This window comes from Carassius carassius, chromosome 23 (assembly GCF_963082965.1).
Source record: "Carassius carassius chromosome 23, fCarCar2.1, whole genome shotgun sequence".
Taxonomy (NCBI): domain Eukaryota; kingdom Metazoa; phylum Chordata; class Actinopteri; order Cypriniformes; family Cyprinidae; genus Carassius; species Carassius carassius.
This window is the reverse complement of record NC_081777.1, coordinates 32,604,683-32,620,014: the sequence shown is the minus strand read 5'-3', so window position 1 is coordinate 32,620,014 and position 15,332 is coordinate 32,604,683. Positions and strand designations below refer to the sequence as shown.

Sequence of the window (15,332 nt, the reverse complement as noted above, 5' to 3'; positions counted from 1 at the left end):
ACCACCCAATAAAGCATTACAATAATCTAACCTTAAGGTCATAAATGCATGGATTAACATTTCTGCATTTGACATTGAGAGCATAGGCCGTAATTTAGATATATTTTTGAGATGCAGTTTTACAAATGCTAGAAACGTGGCTTTCTAATGGAAAGATTGCAAATAGCACACCTAGGTTCCTAACTGATGACGAAGAATTGACAGAGCAACCATCAAGTCTTAGACAGTGTTCTAGGTTATTACAAGCAGAGTTTTTAGGTCCTATAATTAACACCTCTGTTTTTTCAGAATTTAGCAGTAAGAAATTACTCGTCATCCAGTTATGACAGTTCTATATGAACTCGGAATAAGAGAGAAACAAACTAATATAAGGAGAAGAAATCTGAATGCCAAGAGACAAACTTAACTATATGCAAGTAACCGAGGGAAAGCCAGGCAATAAGTCAAGTGACAGTTTGAGAAAAACTTTGCGGCAGTATCTGCAAACACAATGAAGTGAAGTGTGAGTAAAGGTCTTATATATTCCTCATGCTGACTGCCGATTGGCTAGATCTAATTGTAATGTGACATGGCATTAATCTTCCTAGTAGAACTTACGTGTGTGTGTGTGTGTGTGTGTGTGTGTGTGTGTGTGTAATTTCATTTACTTCTTTTACATGTAACTTACTCTCCCCAACAATGAAATAACTATAATAATTATAATTAATATGTGACGAGTGGGGTGGGGGGCGAGAGCCATGGAAACGGAGCAAGGATTATGAACTTCAATTATGAAGTTTATATACCGTTACAGAAAATAAATAAATATAATGGTATAAATATAAGTATGTGTGTGTGGATGTGTCTGTGTGTGTGCGCGAGAGCATGTGTGTGTGTGTGTGTGTTTGTGTGTGTGTGTGTGTGTGTGAGTGTGGATGTGTGTGTGTTCTGTACCTTGACCTCCACGGTGAACGGGGGGATGCAGGCGTTCTCAGCTCTCCCAACAATCACCTCCTCGAGTGGGTCCCACTCGTTGTATGCGCACACGGGGCAGTCCTCAGGTGTGTGCTCGGTTACCGTGGTGGCGGAACTCGAAGTGCTGCGGAACGCATGTGACACCCATCCCGACACCGCACGACTCACCTGTGCGACACAAACCAAACTCACAAATCACCACCAAACAACAACAGAAATCAAGAAAGAGCAATGAGATTGAAGCAAGTGCGAATTACGAGTGATCGCGATAATAACGCACTGCCTGCGCTTGTACAGGATGATCTAGCTCTTCTGTTCCTTTAGTTTCTGATTTCTGATCGTTACAGCTTTGCTGTCACTCATTCATAACATTAATTTAAAAATTTATTAAGATTGTTTAAAGCAGTGGTTCTCAAAGTGTCAGGCTCCCCCTAGTGGTTATGCAAGGGAATCACTAAACTAAATATAAATTAATGTTAACACATTTTAATTTAATCTTTTGAGTACAGTACAATTACAGTCATCGGCCCCCTTGGTAAGTATGATCAAAGAAAGCTGTGAAAATTAATCTGCATTGTTAATCCTTTTTGATCATTAAAAAAAAAAAAAAAAAAAAAAAAAAAAATATATATATATATATATATATATATATATATATAAACACATACATAAAACATTACAATATAACATTTCTGTAATCTATATAGCCTACCAGTCAACAGTTTTTGAACAGTAAGATTTTTTAATGTTTTTAAAGAAGTCTCTTCTGTTCACCAAACCTGCATTTATTTGATCCAAAGTACAGCAAAAATAATAATATTGTTGTTACAGACAGGTTCCACCACCTACCAATCACAGCACACTCCCTCACCTGAATACTAATCACTCCCACCTGATCCTCATCCACCAGCAATCACCATATCACTACAAATACCACACACACGCACCCAGTCAGCGTCCGGTCTCGTTCGCAACAAGGTTTTACCTGTATGCTTACTCTAAGGACTAACTCTATCTCTACTTACCTCTCTCCAGTGATCTCCAGAATCTCCCCGTCTTCCTCGTGTGTGTGTGTGTGTGTGTGTATCCACTTCCTCCAGCGTCTGAAAACCATTTCACTACGGACACCTTCATCACTGCCTTCAGCACCATCACATCACCCAGCACTCCCCGCTCCTCTGCTTGTGCCTCAATAAACTGTGTTTCTGTTACTTTCAGCCTCCTGTCCTGGTATTCCGTAACAGAAGACCGGACCAAGACCGATCGGCACAAGCATGAGCCTCACGGACCCGTTCCAGGACGTGGTTGACGCTTTGTGTTGGACACTCACCACTCTGCCCGCATCCCCATCATCTGCAAGCGCTTCCGCCGACAATACCACCGCTTCCTCATCTGCCGTGCACGCCAGTCCCATGGCCAAGCCGGCGCCCTACTCTGGTTCGGCGGAGGATTGCAGCGGATTTCTGCTCCAATGCTCGCTGGTCCTGGAGATGCCCTCCTCGATTCTGGGTCAGCCGGCAACTTAATCTCCGGCGCCCTCTGCCGTCAACTCAAGCTCGCTACCATGGCTACGCCATCAGACTACCACGTCAATACAATAACTGGAAAGCCTTTGAGTCGAAGATGTATTCGTCATAGTGTGGGCCCCATCACCCTCCAAACCGGACTACTCCATTAAGAGGAGATCCACCTGCTGGTTCTGGAGGAATCCACCGCTGACGTCATCCTAGGGTGCCCGTGGTTGGAGCAGCACAATTCAGTCATCTCATGGAAGACGGGCGAGGTCCTGAAGTGGGGCGACTCCTGTTTCCAGGGCTGCATCACTGGTTACCCTGTTCCTGCCAAACTTTCCCTGGAACCTCTTTCTGTATGTACCACCTCCATCGAGAGCCCGGTGGAAAAACAATCCATCTCCATTCCGACCTGTTACGCCCCCTTCAGCGACGTATTCTGCCCCAAACAGGCCTCCAAGCTGCCTCCACACCGGCCGCGGGACTGTGCCATCGATCTGCTTCCTTGTGAACCAGTGCCTAAAGGAAGGATATATCCCCTTTCCATCCCGGTGGAGAAGGCCATGGAGGATTACATCAAGGATGTGCTGGCTCAAGGTTTCATTCGTCCATCTACCTCCCCTGCTGCTTCCAGTTTTTTTCTTTGTGGAGAAGAAGGACAGAGGCTTACGGCCCTGTATTGACTTCCGTGCCCTCAACAATATAACAGTCCAGTTCGCTATCGACTTCCCCTCATCCCAGCTGCCCTGGAACATCTCCGTGGTTCCACTATGTTCACCAAGTTGGACCTCCGCAGCGCGTACAACCTCATTCAGATATGTGAGGGGGACGAGTGGAAAACTGCCTTCATCACCCCTACTGGCCACTATGAGTACTTGGTGATGCCGTATGGACTTGTTAACGCACCCTCTGTGTTCCAAGACTTTATCCATGAGGTGCTCCGGGAGTTCCTCCATAAGTTCATCCTCGTCTACATAGATGATATCCTCATTTACTCCCGGAGCCTAGTGGAACATCGTCGCCATGTTGCGGAGGTCCTGCAATGCCTGAGGGCCTTTCAACTCTACCTCAAGGCCGAGAAATGCTCCTTCCACCAGCCCTCAGTGCAGTTCCTTGGATATAACATCGGCAGCAGTGGCATCCGGATGGACGAGGGGAAGGTAAACGCTGTCAGAAACTGGCCCACTCCTACCACCATCAAGAACTCCAACGATTCCTCGGCTTTGCCAATTTCTACAGACGCTTTATTCAAAATTGCAGTTCCATCACCAACCCTCTCACTAACCTCTTCCGGAAAAAACCCAAATCACTGTCATGGACCCCAGCCACCACAGAGGCCTTCAACTCCCTCAAGGAGGCTTTCACGACCGCTCCACTCCTGGTGCATCCTGACCCCAATCTACGCTTCATCGTCGAAGTCAACGCCTCCACCACTGGAGTGGGAGTGGTCCTGTCAAAGCAGCAGGGGAATCCCAGTCGCCTCCATCCATGTCCCTTCTCTCGAAAGCTCAACCCGGAGGAGGCCAATTATGACATCGGCAACTGCGAGCTGCTGGCCATCAAGTTGGCCCTGGAGGAATGGAGGCATTGGCTGGAGGGAGCCAAACATCATTTTCTAGTCCTCATATACCACAAGAACCTCGAATATTTACGTATCGCCAAGAGGCTGAATCCAAGACAGGCCCGCTGGGCGCTATTCTTCACCCGCTTCAACTTTTCCATCTCGTATCGCCCAGGGGCCAAGAACATTAAGGCTGACGCCCTGTCCCAGTGTCACGCCCCCAAAGAAAACCTAGAAGAACCTGAAACCATACTTCCTGAGAAAGTAATCGTCAGCCCCATTACCTGGTCCGCAGAGACTCTACCTTCCTCCAATCCCTCTGCCAACACTCCGCTGGGTTGCCCACCGGGACATCAGGACACCAGGACACGGCGCACTCTACTCATCCACTCCGCTCACACATCTCTTGGCACTGGTCACCTGGGGGTCAATGAAACCCTCTCGTTGCTAAGGGAATGCTTCTGGTAGCCCAAACTCGCATCGGACATCAGAAGTTACGCGAACGGATGTACAGACTGCGCCATCTCCCAGAGTCCACGCCATCCAGGGGCGGACTGGGACCAAGAAGTGGCCCTGGACTTTCTGGCCCACAGCAGCCCACCACATCAAAACGCAAACGCCCCTGTTTTGATGTAATTTATTTATTTGATATTTAAGTATACTGTTTGGGGATTTTAACCAATAGGGCAACTGATTCTCCATTGAAAAAAAAAAAAAAGATAACCTGCGTGCTGCAGCTGTTCATTTAGCGACTCCTAGTGAGCGATACATGTTCATCACGAGACAAACATTCTCCTAGAACTCACACTTTGCATTCAATTAACAGATGCATGAATATGCGGTAATATAAGTTCATGATCCGATTCGTGAACAGATTATTCTCTTGAGTAAATCTTTTAAAATAATCATTTATTTTGTTTAACGAAAACATTGTGGAAACCAGTGGTTCACAAACTGGATAGATCTGAGGTGCAGGGCTCGCAAAATCGCTAGACCGACGTCCAGGGGCTATTGTGTTTTGCAGTCGGGCTCCAAAATGTATCACTGCTCTTCCCGACGGGCTATCGTGAATAGAGATTTAAAATTCGCGTTGTTCACTCGCTTGGAGGGGTGAAATGTATCGTAGTTGATCGTTTTCACTTGTTTCTAAATCTTGCTGATTCAACTTTTTTAAACAATTTGCGCACGTTCGAAGCTTGCGCGCACTCGTTCAAAGCACGCGCTGTGAGCAGCATTTCAGACAATGCGCGTACAAAGAATTAATTCATCTTTTGGGTATCCTAACTTCTGAATGAACAAATACACACACAATTATTTCAAAATAATTGTCTCTGCAAGTATTCTCGTAAACACAGTCGGTTATGTTTTAAGTGAACGTATACAGTGGCCTGCTGCTCAGAGAAATTCGCTGTACCAGATGAATCTGTCTCTCTCTAAATTAGACGAAAACGCGCTTGTTGGCTGCGCGATCGACTCACTCATCCATTTGCGTAGAAAAGAGATGTAATATTATGATTTCCGTCAATTAAAAAAAAAAATATATATATATATATATATATATATATATATATATATATATTTGTGTACCGGGTGGGCCGGCCCACATTGGCTAGCGGCCCACCGGGAAAAGTCCCGGTGCTCCAGATGGCCAGTCCGCCCCTGACGCCATCTACCATCAGGCAAGCTCCACCCTCTGCCCGTCCCTAATTGCCGGTGGTCACCACTAGGGGTGGACTTTATCACTGATCTTCCTCCTTCCGACAATAATACATGTATCCTGGTCATTGTTGACAGATTTTCTAAATCATGTCGTCTTCTCCCTCTGAAAGGTCTACCCACGGCCATGGAAATGGCCGAGTTAATGTTTAACCATGTTTTCAGATACTTTGGCATTCCAAAAGACATCGTCTCCGATAGAGGTCCCCAGTTCATCTCCCGGGTATGGAAAGCATTCCACTCACTCCTAGGTGTGGCCATCAGTCTGTCTTCCAGATACCATCCCTAATCCAATGGGCAGACAGAGAGGAAGGTTCAGGAGATCGGCCGCTTCCTCCGTACCTTCTGCCATTGCCACCAGGACTCAGTAGGACCAGGACCCAGGAACCAGTTCCTAGGGTGGGCCGAGTACGCACAGAATTCCCTGCGACAACCCTCCACCAGACTCACTCCATTCCAGTGCGTGCTCGGCTACCAACCACCGCTCTTCCCGTGGTCCGGTGAACCCTTGGACGTCCCCTCCATCGACTACTGGTTCCGAGAGAGCGAGAGGGTCTGGGACGCGTCTCACCATCAACTGCAACGGGCTCTACGTACTGTAGGCACAGGATGACAGCCAACCTTCGCCGATCTGATGCTACAGAATACCAACCTGGTCAGAAGATCTGGCTATCCACCCGGGACATCCGCCTACGCCTACCCTGCCGCAAGCTGAGTCCCAGAATTATTGGCCCATTCACCATCTTAGAGCAGATCAATCCGGTTACTTTCAAACTCCAATTACCACCTGAGTACTGGATTCACCCCACTTTCCATGTGTCACTCCTCAAGCCTCACCATCCCTCTGTTTCTCCCTCCACAGAACCTGTCATAGCCGAAGCCCCCCCTCCTCTCCACCTTGAAGACGTTGGTACCTACGAAGTTCGTGACATCCTGGACTCCCAGCGGCATGGTGGACAACTTGAGTACCTAGTGGACTGGGAAGGATATGGTCCAGAGGAACGCTCATGGGTCCCACGCAACAACATCCTGGATCCGAACCTACTAGATACCTTCCACTCCAATCATCCCAATAGACCGGCTCCTAGAAGAAGAGGACGTCCACCACGTCGTCGGGGTCCTCGGCCCTCAGGAGCGGGGTACTGTTACAGACACGCCAGGTTCCACCACCTACCAATCACAGCACACTCCCTCACCTGAATACTATTCACTCCCACCTGATCCTCATCCACCAGCAATCACCATATCACTACAAATACCACACACACGCACCCATTCAGCATCCGGTCTCATTCGCAACAACGTCTTACCTGTATGCTTACTCTAAGGACTAACTCTATCTCTACTTACCTCTCTCCAGCGATCTCCACAAGCTCCCTGTCTTCCTCGTGTGTGTATCCACTTCCTCCAGCGTCTGAAAACCATTCCACTACGGATCCCTTCATCTGCTTGTGCCTCAATAAACTGTGTTTCTGTTACTTTCAGCCTCCTGTCCTGGTATTCCATAACAATTGTGAAATATTTTTACTATTTAAAATAACTGCTTTCTATTTATCTGAAATAAAAAGCTTTTGCAACATTATACACTATTCCATTCAAAAGCTTAGAGTCAGTATAATTTGGAGTTTTTGGAAAATAAATTATAGAAATTAAAACTTTTATTTAGCAAATATTCTTTTAATTGATCATAAATGATGATAAAGACATAATTTTACCAAAGATTTCTATTTCAGATAAAAGATGCTCTTCTGAACTTTCAATTCATCAAAGAAACCTGAAGATTTTATACTCCGCTGTTTTCAACATTATTATAGGTGGGTTGTTTTTTGTTGTTGTTTTTTTTAGAGCAGCAAATCAGAATATCAGAATTGGTTTCTGAAGGATGGTGTGACTGGAGTAATGATGCTAAAAATTCAGCTTTGAAATCTCAATAAATTACATTTTGAAATATATTCAAACAGAAAAGTTATTTTAAATAGGCTAGTGAAAATATTTCAAAATTGTACTGTTTTGCTGTACTTTGGATCAAATAAATGCAGGCTTGGTGAACAGAAGAGACTTCTTTATAAAAAATGAACCAGTTTACAGTTCAAAAACTTTTGACTGGTAGTGGATACTATAGGCTACTTTATTTTTTCTCTAATTTCTAGCGTTTAATTGGCTTAGAAATCTATAACTGCTGGACAATGAAAAATAATAATGATTTATTTATATATTACAAACTATTTTTTTATCACATACGGCACTTAATAAATGCTATGTCAATTAGCACTGTTTTGTTCATATTTTGTTCTTTATTTATCACCTGCTGGAGATGACTTGAAAAACCATATATTGTGGCAATCATATGTTTAATGTCTTCGTGTTTCCAAATGTTTCTGTTTTTCTGTGTAAACAATAGTTTTCATACAGTGATAGCTGGACGCTGTTGCCCATATTAGGAATTTCCTGGTATGAATTTCTGCACAAGAGCGCGCTCCGCCTTCGAGTGTGAATGAAACACACACTGCAGGAGAGTTTAGCGCTCCGTAATGTTAATTTCGCCTTCCGGAGTCCGAATAAAACATCAGATCATGCACAGACTTTCACGTCTCTTTGAGTTTAAATCTATATTTATTCACTCCAGCTCTTGAAAACCTCTAATAAGTAAAAAACCCTGATCTGAAGCTGTATACGACTGATTAACAGACGGACTAGCAGAAGTAACACTGATACTAGGCTACACTACTTACTCTGAAGTGATCTGTGTTTAGTCCTGTCCCCTGTATGGCTTACAGTAACCCTCCTTCACATCACAATCAAATAAATCTCACTCCCTGATATTTTATGGGGGGGGGGCGTTTTTATTACCACAGTTTTACTACAAATACCATGGTTAAATTATGGTTAGTGTAGCAGAACGTTGTTTTACCATGAGTTTAACACTACTGTAGCTGAGGGGCTAAGGACTGTAAGGTGCTAGCTGTGGCTAATGAGTGGAAGCTGGGCCGGGTGTGTCGGTAAGAACACCAAAGTCGGAGAAGGAATCCAGTTTAACTGATTTATTTATACAAGCATATGAAGAGGCGGAGCCAGATCTTGATTAACTGTATTAAACAGTACTCTCTGTGCACAGATCGAAGAAGAGAATGAATATTAAGTGATATCGTCTTTGCTTTATGTCCTGAGGAATGTCAGCATATGAGTGTGTGGTCTGTAACAAACAAATAAAAGATATGCTCTAACAAACATGCTTCTTTCTTATCACAATCACACTCATAACAACATAAATTACATTAAAACTAATGGCTTCCCCAAACATCAACCCAATGTTACCATTGAATACATCAGAACATGAAACATAATTCACAGCTTAAATGTATAATAATGTATAATAACTATACATATTTACACAATTACACTGTACTGGATGAAACTCAAATACTACTATACTTCACATTAGCATCCAGTTTGTGTCATTACTCTTTCCACATCGCTATCTAAGCAAACAACAATCAACTAAACCCGAGTAACAGTGACATTAGTAGTACTCACTTTCTCTCTGGAAGCACACAACTTTAAACACTCATAAGAACATAACGAAGATCAAAACTGCATTTAGTCAGGGAATTTCACGGCTCATTCTCTCCGAAGATGACGCTGATACAAGACTGGATTGCGGTGTGCGCGCACGCTCTCTGAAGCGTCCCCGCAACCGGGACGAGAGCGCTCTTATCCATCCGCGACGTAAATCAGTGTCATTAGTGAGACTTTCACACAACTACAAATCAATTCTTAAAATGAATAAATAATAAGCTTTAATAATTATGATGGTAGTTGTGAGTTTCTGTAAATGCATTAAGACTCTCATCACACACTCACACTACAGTCCTTTACTCTCTAAAGATATTCACCATAGCGCCGATCAGATGAGCAGCTTCTGCTCCGCGGCTCCCTCCTCTCAGACACCGCACACGCAGCATGTTGCTCTGGTTCTGGTTCTGGATCTGGATCTGGTTCGGGACTGAAGCTCTCAGGCGGCAGCAGCAGTTCTGATCTGAGGCGCAGCGGGGACGCGCTTTTATAGAAATACAGAAGTGGAGATGCTGGAGAAAGTGATAATGTGTCTGGTGAGATGGGCTGTGTCTCTGGTGTTTCCGGTGGCTGTGATATGTTGTCCTGGCTTCCCTGGCTGTTTTCCAGAAAGTCGTCCTTGGGTGCTGAATCTTGTAGCTGTTTTGATACATCACAGTCAGTCTGTGAGGAGCTCTGTGGGCAGGGTTCAGTCGGGATAGTGTCCATGAGCAGTGCTTGTTTTGTCTGCGTGGTGTTATCAGTGTCCTTGTGGGATATGTCAACCACATGATGACTCGGACCCGGTGTGTGTGTGCTGAATGGATTGACACACTCTGCTGAAGGATGACGGAGGGAGAAGTAGATATTGTCCTTAAACACTCTAGCACCAAGTTTGTTTGGGTGGATGCTATCCGGTTTAAACAGTTGTCTATGGCCCCAGAAAAGACTGAAGTTGTTGATGAAATTTACTCCTTTTATATTACAAGATGTTTGTAGCCATGTGTTCAGCCCAAGCAACTGTGAAAACATATTAATTATTATATATTAGTTATATTAGTTATTATTATATTAGTGGTCCACTGATGAATGACGGAACTTTGAGTCTGCAAAGTGTTTCAAGAGAGAGAGACCGGAAGTTTTAATTCCTTAAGGGGCGCTGTTGGCCTACTTCTAATAAAATGAAAGCAAAATACAAACAAAGTCTAAACATTATGTGTATTATGCACAAATACTATTTAGACTGTGTTTTGGAATAAATAAAGCAGTAATTAATGCCATAAAAGGTGTGTTTTGATTTAAAGTTCAGAATCTATAGATGGTTTCATCGTGCGCACGCACCTGGCCCTAAGTTAACTTCTTGTGTTTGCTGATCAGTCTGGCTATGGTCCCATCTACAAATGCAGTTAAAGTTAAGGTGATGAGTAGACTGAAGTTGGGCTCAGGTGGTTGTGCTGTGGGATGTGTTTCCCATACATTTATTTATTTGTGGCACTCACAATATCAAAACTGATAAATTTTCCAAAAGGCTTCGTTGAATAAACATGAACACATACAGCACGTTTAAAAATCAAAACAAGCCGCAAGTGTTTTTATATCACTGTATTTCTGAAGGAAGGCTATCTTTAATTAGTCTATTCAATTTTTGATGTAATTTTCATTTCATCTTGCATGTTATATGCCTGATAAAGCAGCGTTTGTGAGCTCAGCGCTGCTTGTGTACAGCAGTCACTGGGGAAACACCTCCTGCTAGCAGATAATTAATTAGCATTTTCAGCAAGTCTGATTTACGCAGCAAACATATTTAGCTTGTTATCAAAAATAATCTACTCTAGAGGGACTGCTTAGCTGTTGTTAAACAAACAGTATTGGACATCTTATTTTACAGAATTATGCCATTTTTGAAAGTGAAAAGATAGTATAATTTACAGTGAAGAACTGTAAACTGACTTTCCCAGAATTCCCTGCGTTACATTTCAAATTGGATATTTTTTGGTTGAAATAATTGTTTCTTCTTAGTTGTTGTTTTTTTTATCAGTTTTGTATATTAGGGTTGTGTGTTACGCCTAATGTTGTTAAATGAATGTTTATTGCATTATTTCAGTTTCATGTGTTACCATGATGGTGTTTAGTGCTTGTATGAATGACACTGTGAACCTTCTATAAATGCTATTATTTAAAAAGCTGCTTGTGATGGGCTTCAGTTCATCATGTGACTTTCTCATCACCAGCTGCATTTGGTGGTTATCAAGGTGACAATTTAAGAACAAGTAGGTAGGTTGCAGAACGAAATCATGCTATAAACCAGGGGTGCCCAAACTTTTTCCTATGAAGGGCCAAAAATCAAACTTGATTGAGAGCCGTGGGCCAAAAGTAAATTTTGCATCATAAATAAAACGGTATTATATTAAAGTTGCTATGGGTTTATTTATTTCATAATATTTAAAATAAATATAAAACAACTTTAATCTGATTAACTAATGCAGTTTTATTTGTAAAGTTTTGCATTTTAATGAACTTGTTACAATAAAACCAACATTCCCCAAGTGTTCAATGTACAATACAGTTCAATGCCAAATACACAAGCAATAATAAAACCATGTGGTTGCAATGCCAGTGACCTAATGAGAGATATGAAGCTGGTCCTTATTTTTCAGAAGTTTATCAAGATTGGGCTGTAGCTGACTTACAGACAAAGACAAGATATTATGTAGGTGAGAGTCAGTTATTTTGCTTCTGAGTTTACTTTTGTTCAAATTCATCAGACTGAAAGTCTGCTCGCAGAGGTAGGTACTGCCAAACAGAGACAGCATCACTTGTGCCTGCTTACACATCTTTGGGTACCTGTTTGCTGGGACACATTTGTAGAAATCTGTCAAGGGAAGGGATGTGAACTTGTGTTTCAGTTCTGAATCACACTGAAGCTCAATTAGTTCCATCTGAAGATCATCTCTGACTGCATCCACACTGATGGTGAAGGGTTGAGCAAACAACTCAAAGTCAGCAGTGTTGTGTCTGAAGTCCTCAAAGCGACTGTCAAACTCCTGGATAAGGTTGCTGAGAACAGCATCATACTCATGGACCTTCTCTTTCACCATGCCTACCTCTCCAAGACAGGGAAAATGGGCTAAATTTCCTGCATGTGGGATGAGAAACAGAAAGAACAGTGTGTGACTGGGACAGGCTTGTAAAACAGAGGGAGAAAAAATAGAATAAATAACTGAAAAAAGAAGGAAATTATTATTTCATGACAATTTTATCAGCTTGATGTACAACAAAAATACAAATGCTGACATGACTGAATATAAAAAAATCCAGATATAATTCTAAATATAATTAATAATAATATAATTATAATTGCACAAAATATCCTGAATATTATAACTGTAAATGTTACTGTTACCTGCTGAGAGATGTCTTCTGAGCAGCAGTAGTTTTTGTTTGAAGGCTCTGACGTGATCAAAAAGCTGGGTGATAATCTGGTCCTTTCCCTGGAGCTGAACATTCAAAATATTGAGCATCTCTGTTACATCCACAAGGAAAGCCAGGTCAGAGAGCCACTTCTTATCAGTGGGCACTTGAATATTACCATCCTTGCTTTCCTGAAAAAATCTGATCTCATCACGCAGATCAAAAAATCTCCTGAGAACTTTTCCACGGCTGAGCCATCTGACCTCCTGGTGGTACAACACATCACCATATTGCGCATTCATCTCATCCATCAGTGTCTTGAATTGTCGGTGAGAAAGCGCCTTGGAGCGTATATTGTTGACAATTTTGACGACGTCACACATCACATCCAGAAGCCCGAGAGATTTAGCACATAGTTGTTCTTGATGTAAAATGCAGTGGTACTTAACAACTTTTCCTCCACATACACTGACTTTCTGAGACACAAATGTAGCAAGGCCAGATTTCCTCCCTACCATTGCCGGCGCTCCGTCAGTTGTAATGCCGGCCATCTTCTCATCTTCTCTTTTTTCCAACACTCTCTCAACAGCAAAAAAGAGATCTTCTCCTTTAGTAGTACCAGAAAGGGTCTCAATGCCAGCCAGCTCTTGTGTCACATCAAAAGTTTCATTCACTCCACGCAAAAAATACCAACAGCTGTGCGGAATCGGATATGTCGGTGCTCTCGTCGCAGGCTATTGAATAGGCAGAGAACGCACTTGCCTTTGTCTTGATTTGCTCGCCGATGTCTTGAGCCATGTCCTCTATACGTCGGGTAACAGTATTTCTTGACAGGCTAATTTGTGAGAACATTCGTACCTGAGAAGGACAAACTGCTTCTGCAGCCACTGCAAGAAATTCCTTGACGAACTCTCCAGTAGCGAAGGCTCTTCCACTTTTAGCAATTAGAGCGGAAATCTGATAACTGGCCCGTGTGGCGCTTTCTTGTGCTGATGAAGGACGTAGCAGCGTGCTCTGTTCAGATCGAAGTTTAGCAAGCAGCTCGTTAGCCTTCTGTTTTCGCGCCTCGCCGCTGTACTTTGAGAAAGCTGCAGAATGTTCTGTTTCATAATGACGACGGATATTGTACTCTTTTAAAACAGCAACAGACTGTTTGCAAACTAGACATACTGCCTTTGATTTTACTTCAGTGAATAAAAACGCATCTTGCCAAACTTTTTTAAAATTTCTCTTGTCTGTGTGCCACTGCCTTGATTTCTCCATTATTGCGTTTAATTTGTTGACGTTAATTGACGTCAAGTTTCGCAAAGAACATGGTGCTGCACCTTGAATTGCCATTTACAGGAAAATATCTAATTAATTTACATTTAATTTAAACATTTAATTTCAGTTTAGCCTGTTGTAGTTAAACAATAAAACAAACAAAAATGTTATTTCAAATTAGAAATGACGATCTGTGCGAAGGTATCCTCTCTCTCCTCAGACGGTATGGTGGGCCAAAACAAAGGTTACCACGGGCCAACTTTGGCCCGCGGGCCCTAGTTTGGGCATCTCTGCATAAACATTCATAAGGGCACTAGACAAAGTTATCAGCTATATATCAAGGGTTATTAATAAAAACTATAACAGTAATATGCATTGTTGCATGAATAATATACAGCTAATAAAATGATGCAACTATGGAGCCATGCTTTCAGGTGGATTCATAATCCTGTGAAACTTTTTTGGCTGTTGACGTTAATAACGTGTTTTAATGTTGGTAATAATATCACCACCAACAACGAATCTAATATTCTCTCTGAGTTTCGATGTTCCTTTACGAAAATTAGCCATGGTTTTAACACGAATAAAACCAAAAATCATGGTTCTTGTATCCACGGTAACCACAAATTAACCATGGTTTCATAACTTCAAATAATAATTTACAAAGAAGTATTAAGATCATATTTTTTTGTGGTTATAAAAACAAACCTAAGCCAACAATAGCCAATCAAATCACTTAAAATGCATTATATAAAAACAATGAGGCAAAAAGGATTGGTTAATTAATAATTATATGGTTTCATTCAATAACACTGTTAAAAAAACATAAGGGGATTAAGGGAAAGTTCTGGCCTAATGGTTAGAGAGTTGGACTCACAATCCAAAGATGGATTTTTGATGCTCTATACAAGAGTTAAGTGGGATAAGCAGTCTATAATATTCTTCTTTGTATTTTATTAGCTACTTATTTAACAACATTTCAGTAAATCATTTTTGCAGTACTTGCAATGGACAGGGATTATGGATGCAATTAAAGTGATATAGGACTACAGAACTATGTTGGACAACCGATCAATTGGAATGATAGACAGACTAGACAAAGGTTTGTGGCATTAAAGTTTGTACTCACAGCTTCAGCTATGAAATGTTAAATGTGTCCTTATTCATAAAATACAAGAAGAACAAATCAATTATAGGCTACTTTATTCCATTTTTGGCTAAATAGTTGCATTCAAATAAACAGGACAGGTTACATAATGGTTTCATGTTTTTCTCTCACAGACACTCATTCTGCTTGTGTTTCATGAATAATGGGTGTATGTTGACAACACTGACATATGATGAATTATCTTGATGCTTTGCCA

At 42.1% G+C, this 15,332-nt stretch overlaps 1 protein-coding gene across 1 annotated transcript in view; it reads right to left on the bottom strand.

The window, feature by feature from the left end:
• The window catches only part of LOC132101808 (glycine amidinotransferase, mitochondrial-like), a 29,303-nt gene extending 19,524 nt beyond the window's left edge, over nucleotides 1-9,779 (bottom strand). Inside the window, exons 1-2 of the mRNA XM_059507028.1 lie at nucleotides 9,636-9,779; nucleotides 934-1,122 (exon numbers count right to left, since the gene is read on the bottom strand). Of these exons, the coding sequence (XP_059363011.1) occupies nucleotides 934-1,122; nucleotides 9,636-9,704 (258 nt within the window). The 5' untranslated portion in view covers nucleotides 9,705-9,779. The remainder of the gene's footprint in view (nucleotides 1-933; nucleotides 1,123-9,635) is intronic.
• Between the last annotated feature and the right edge of the window lie 5,553 nt (nucleotides 9,780-15,332).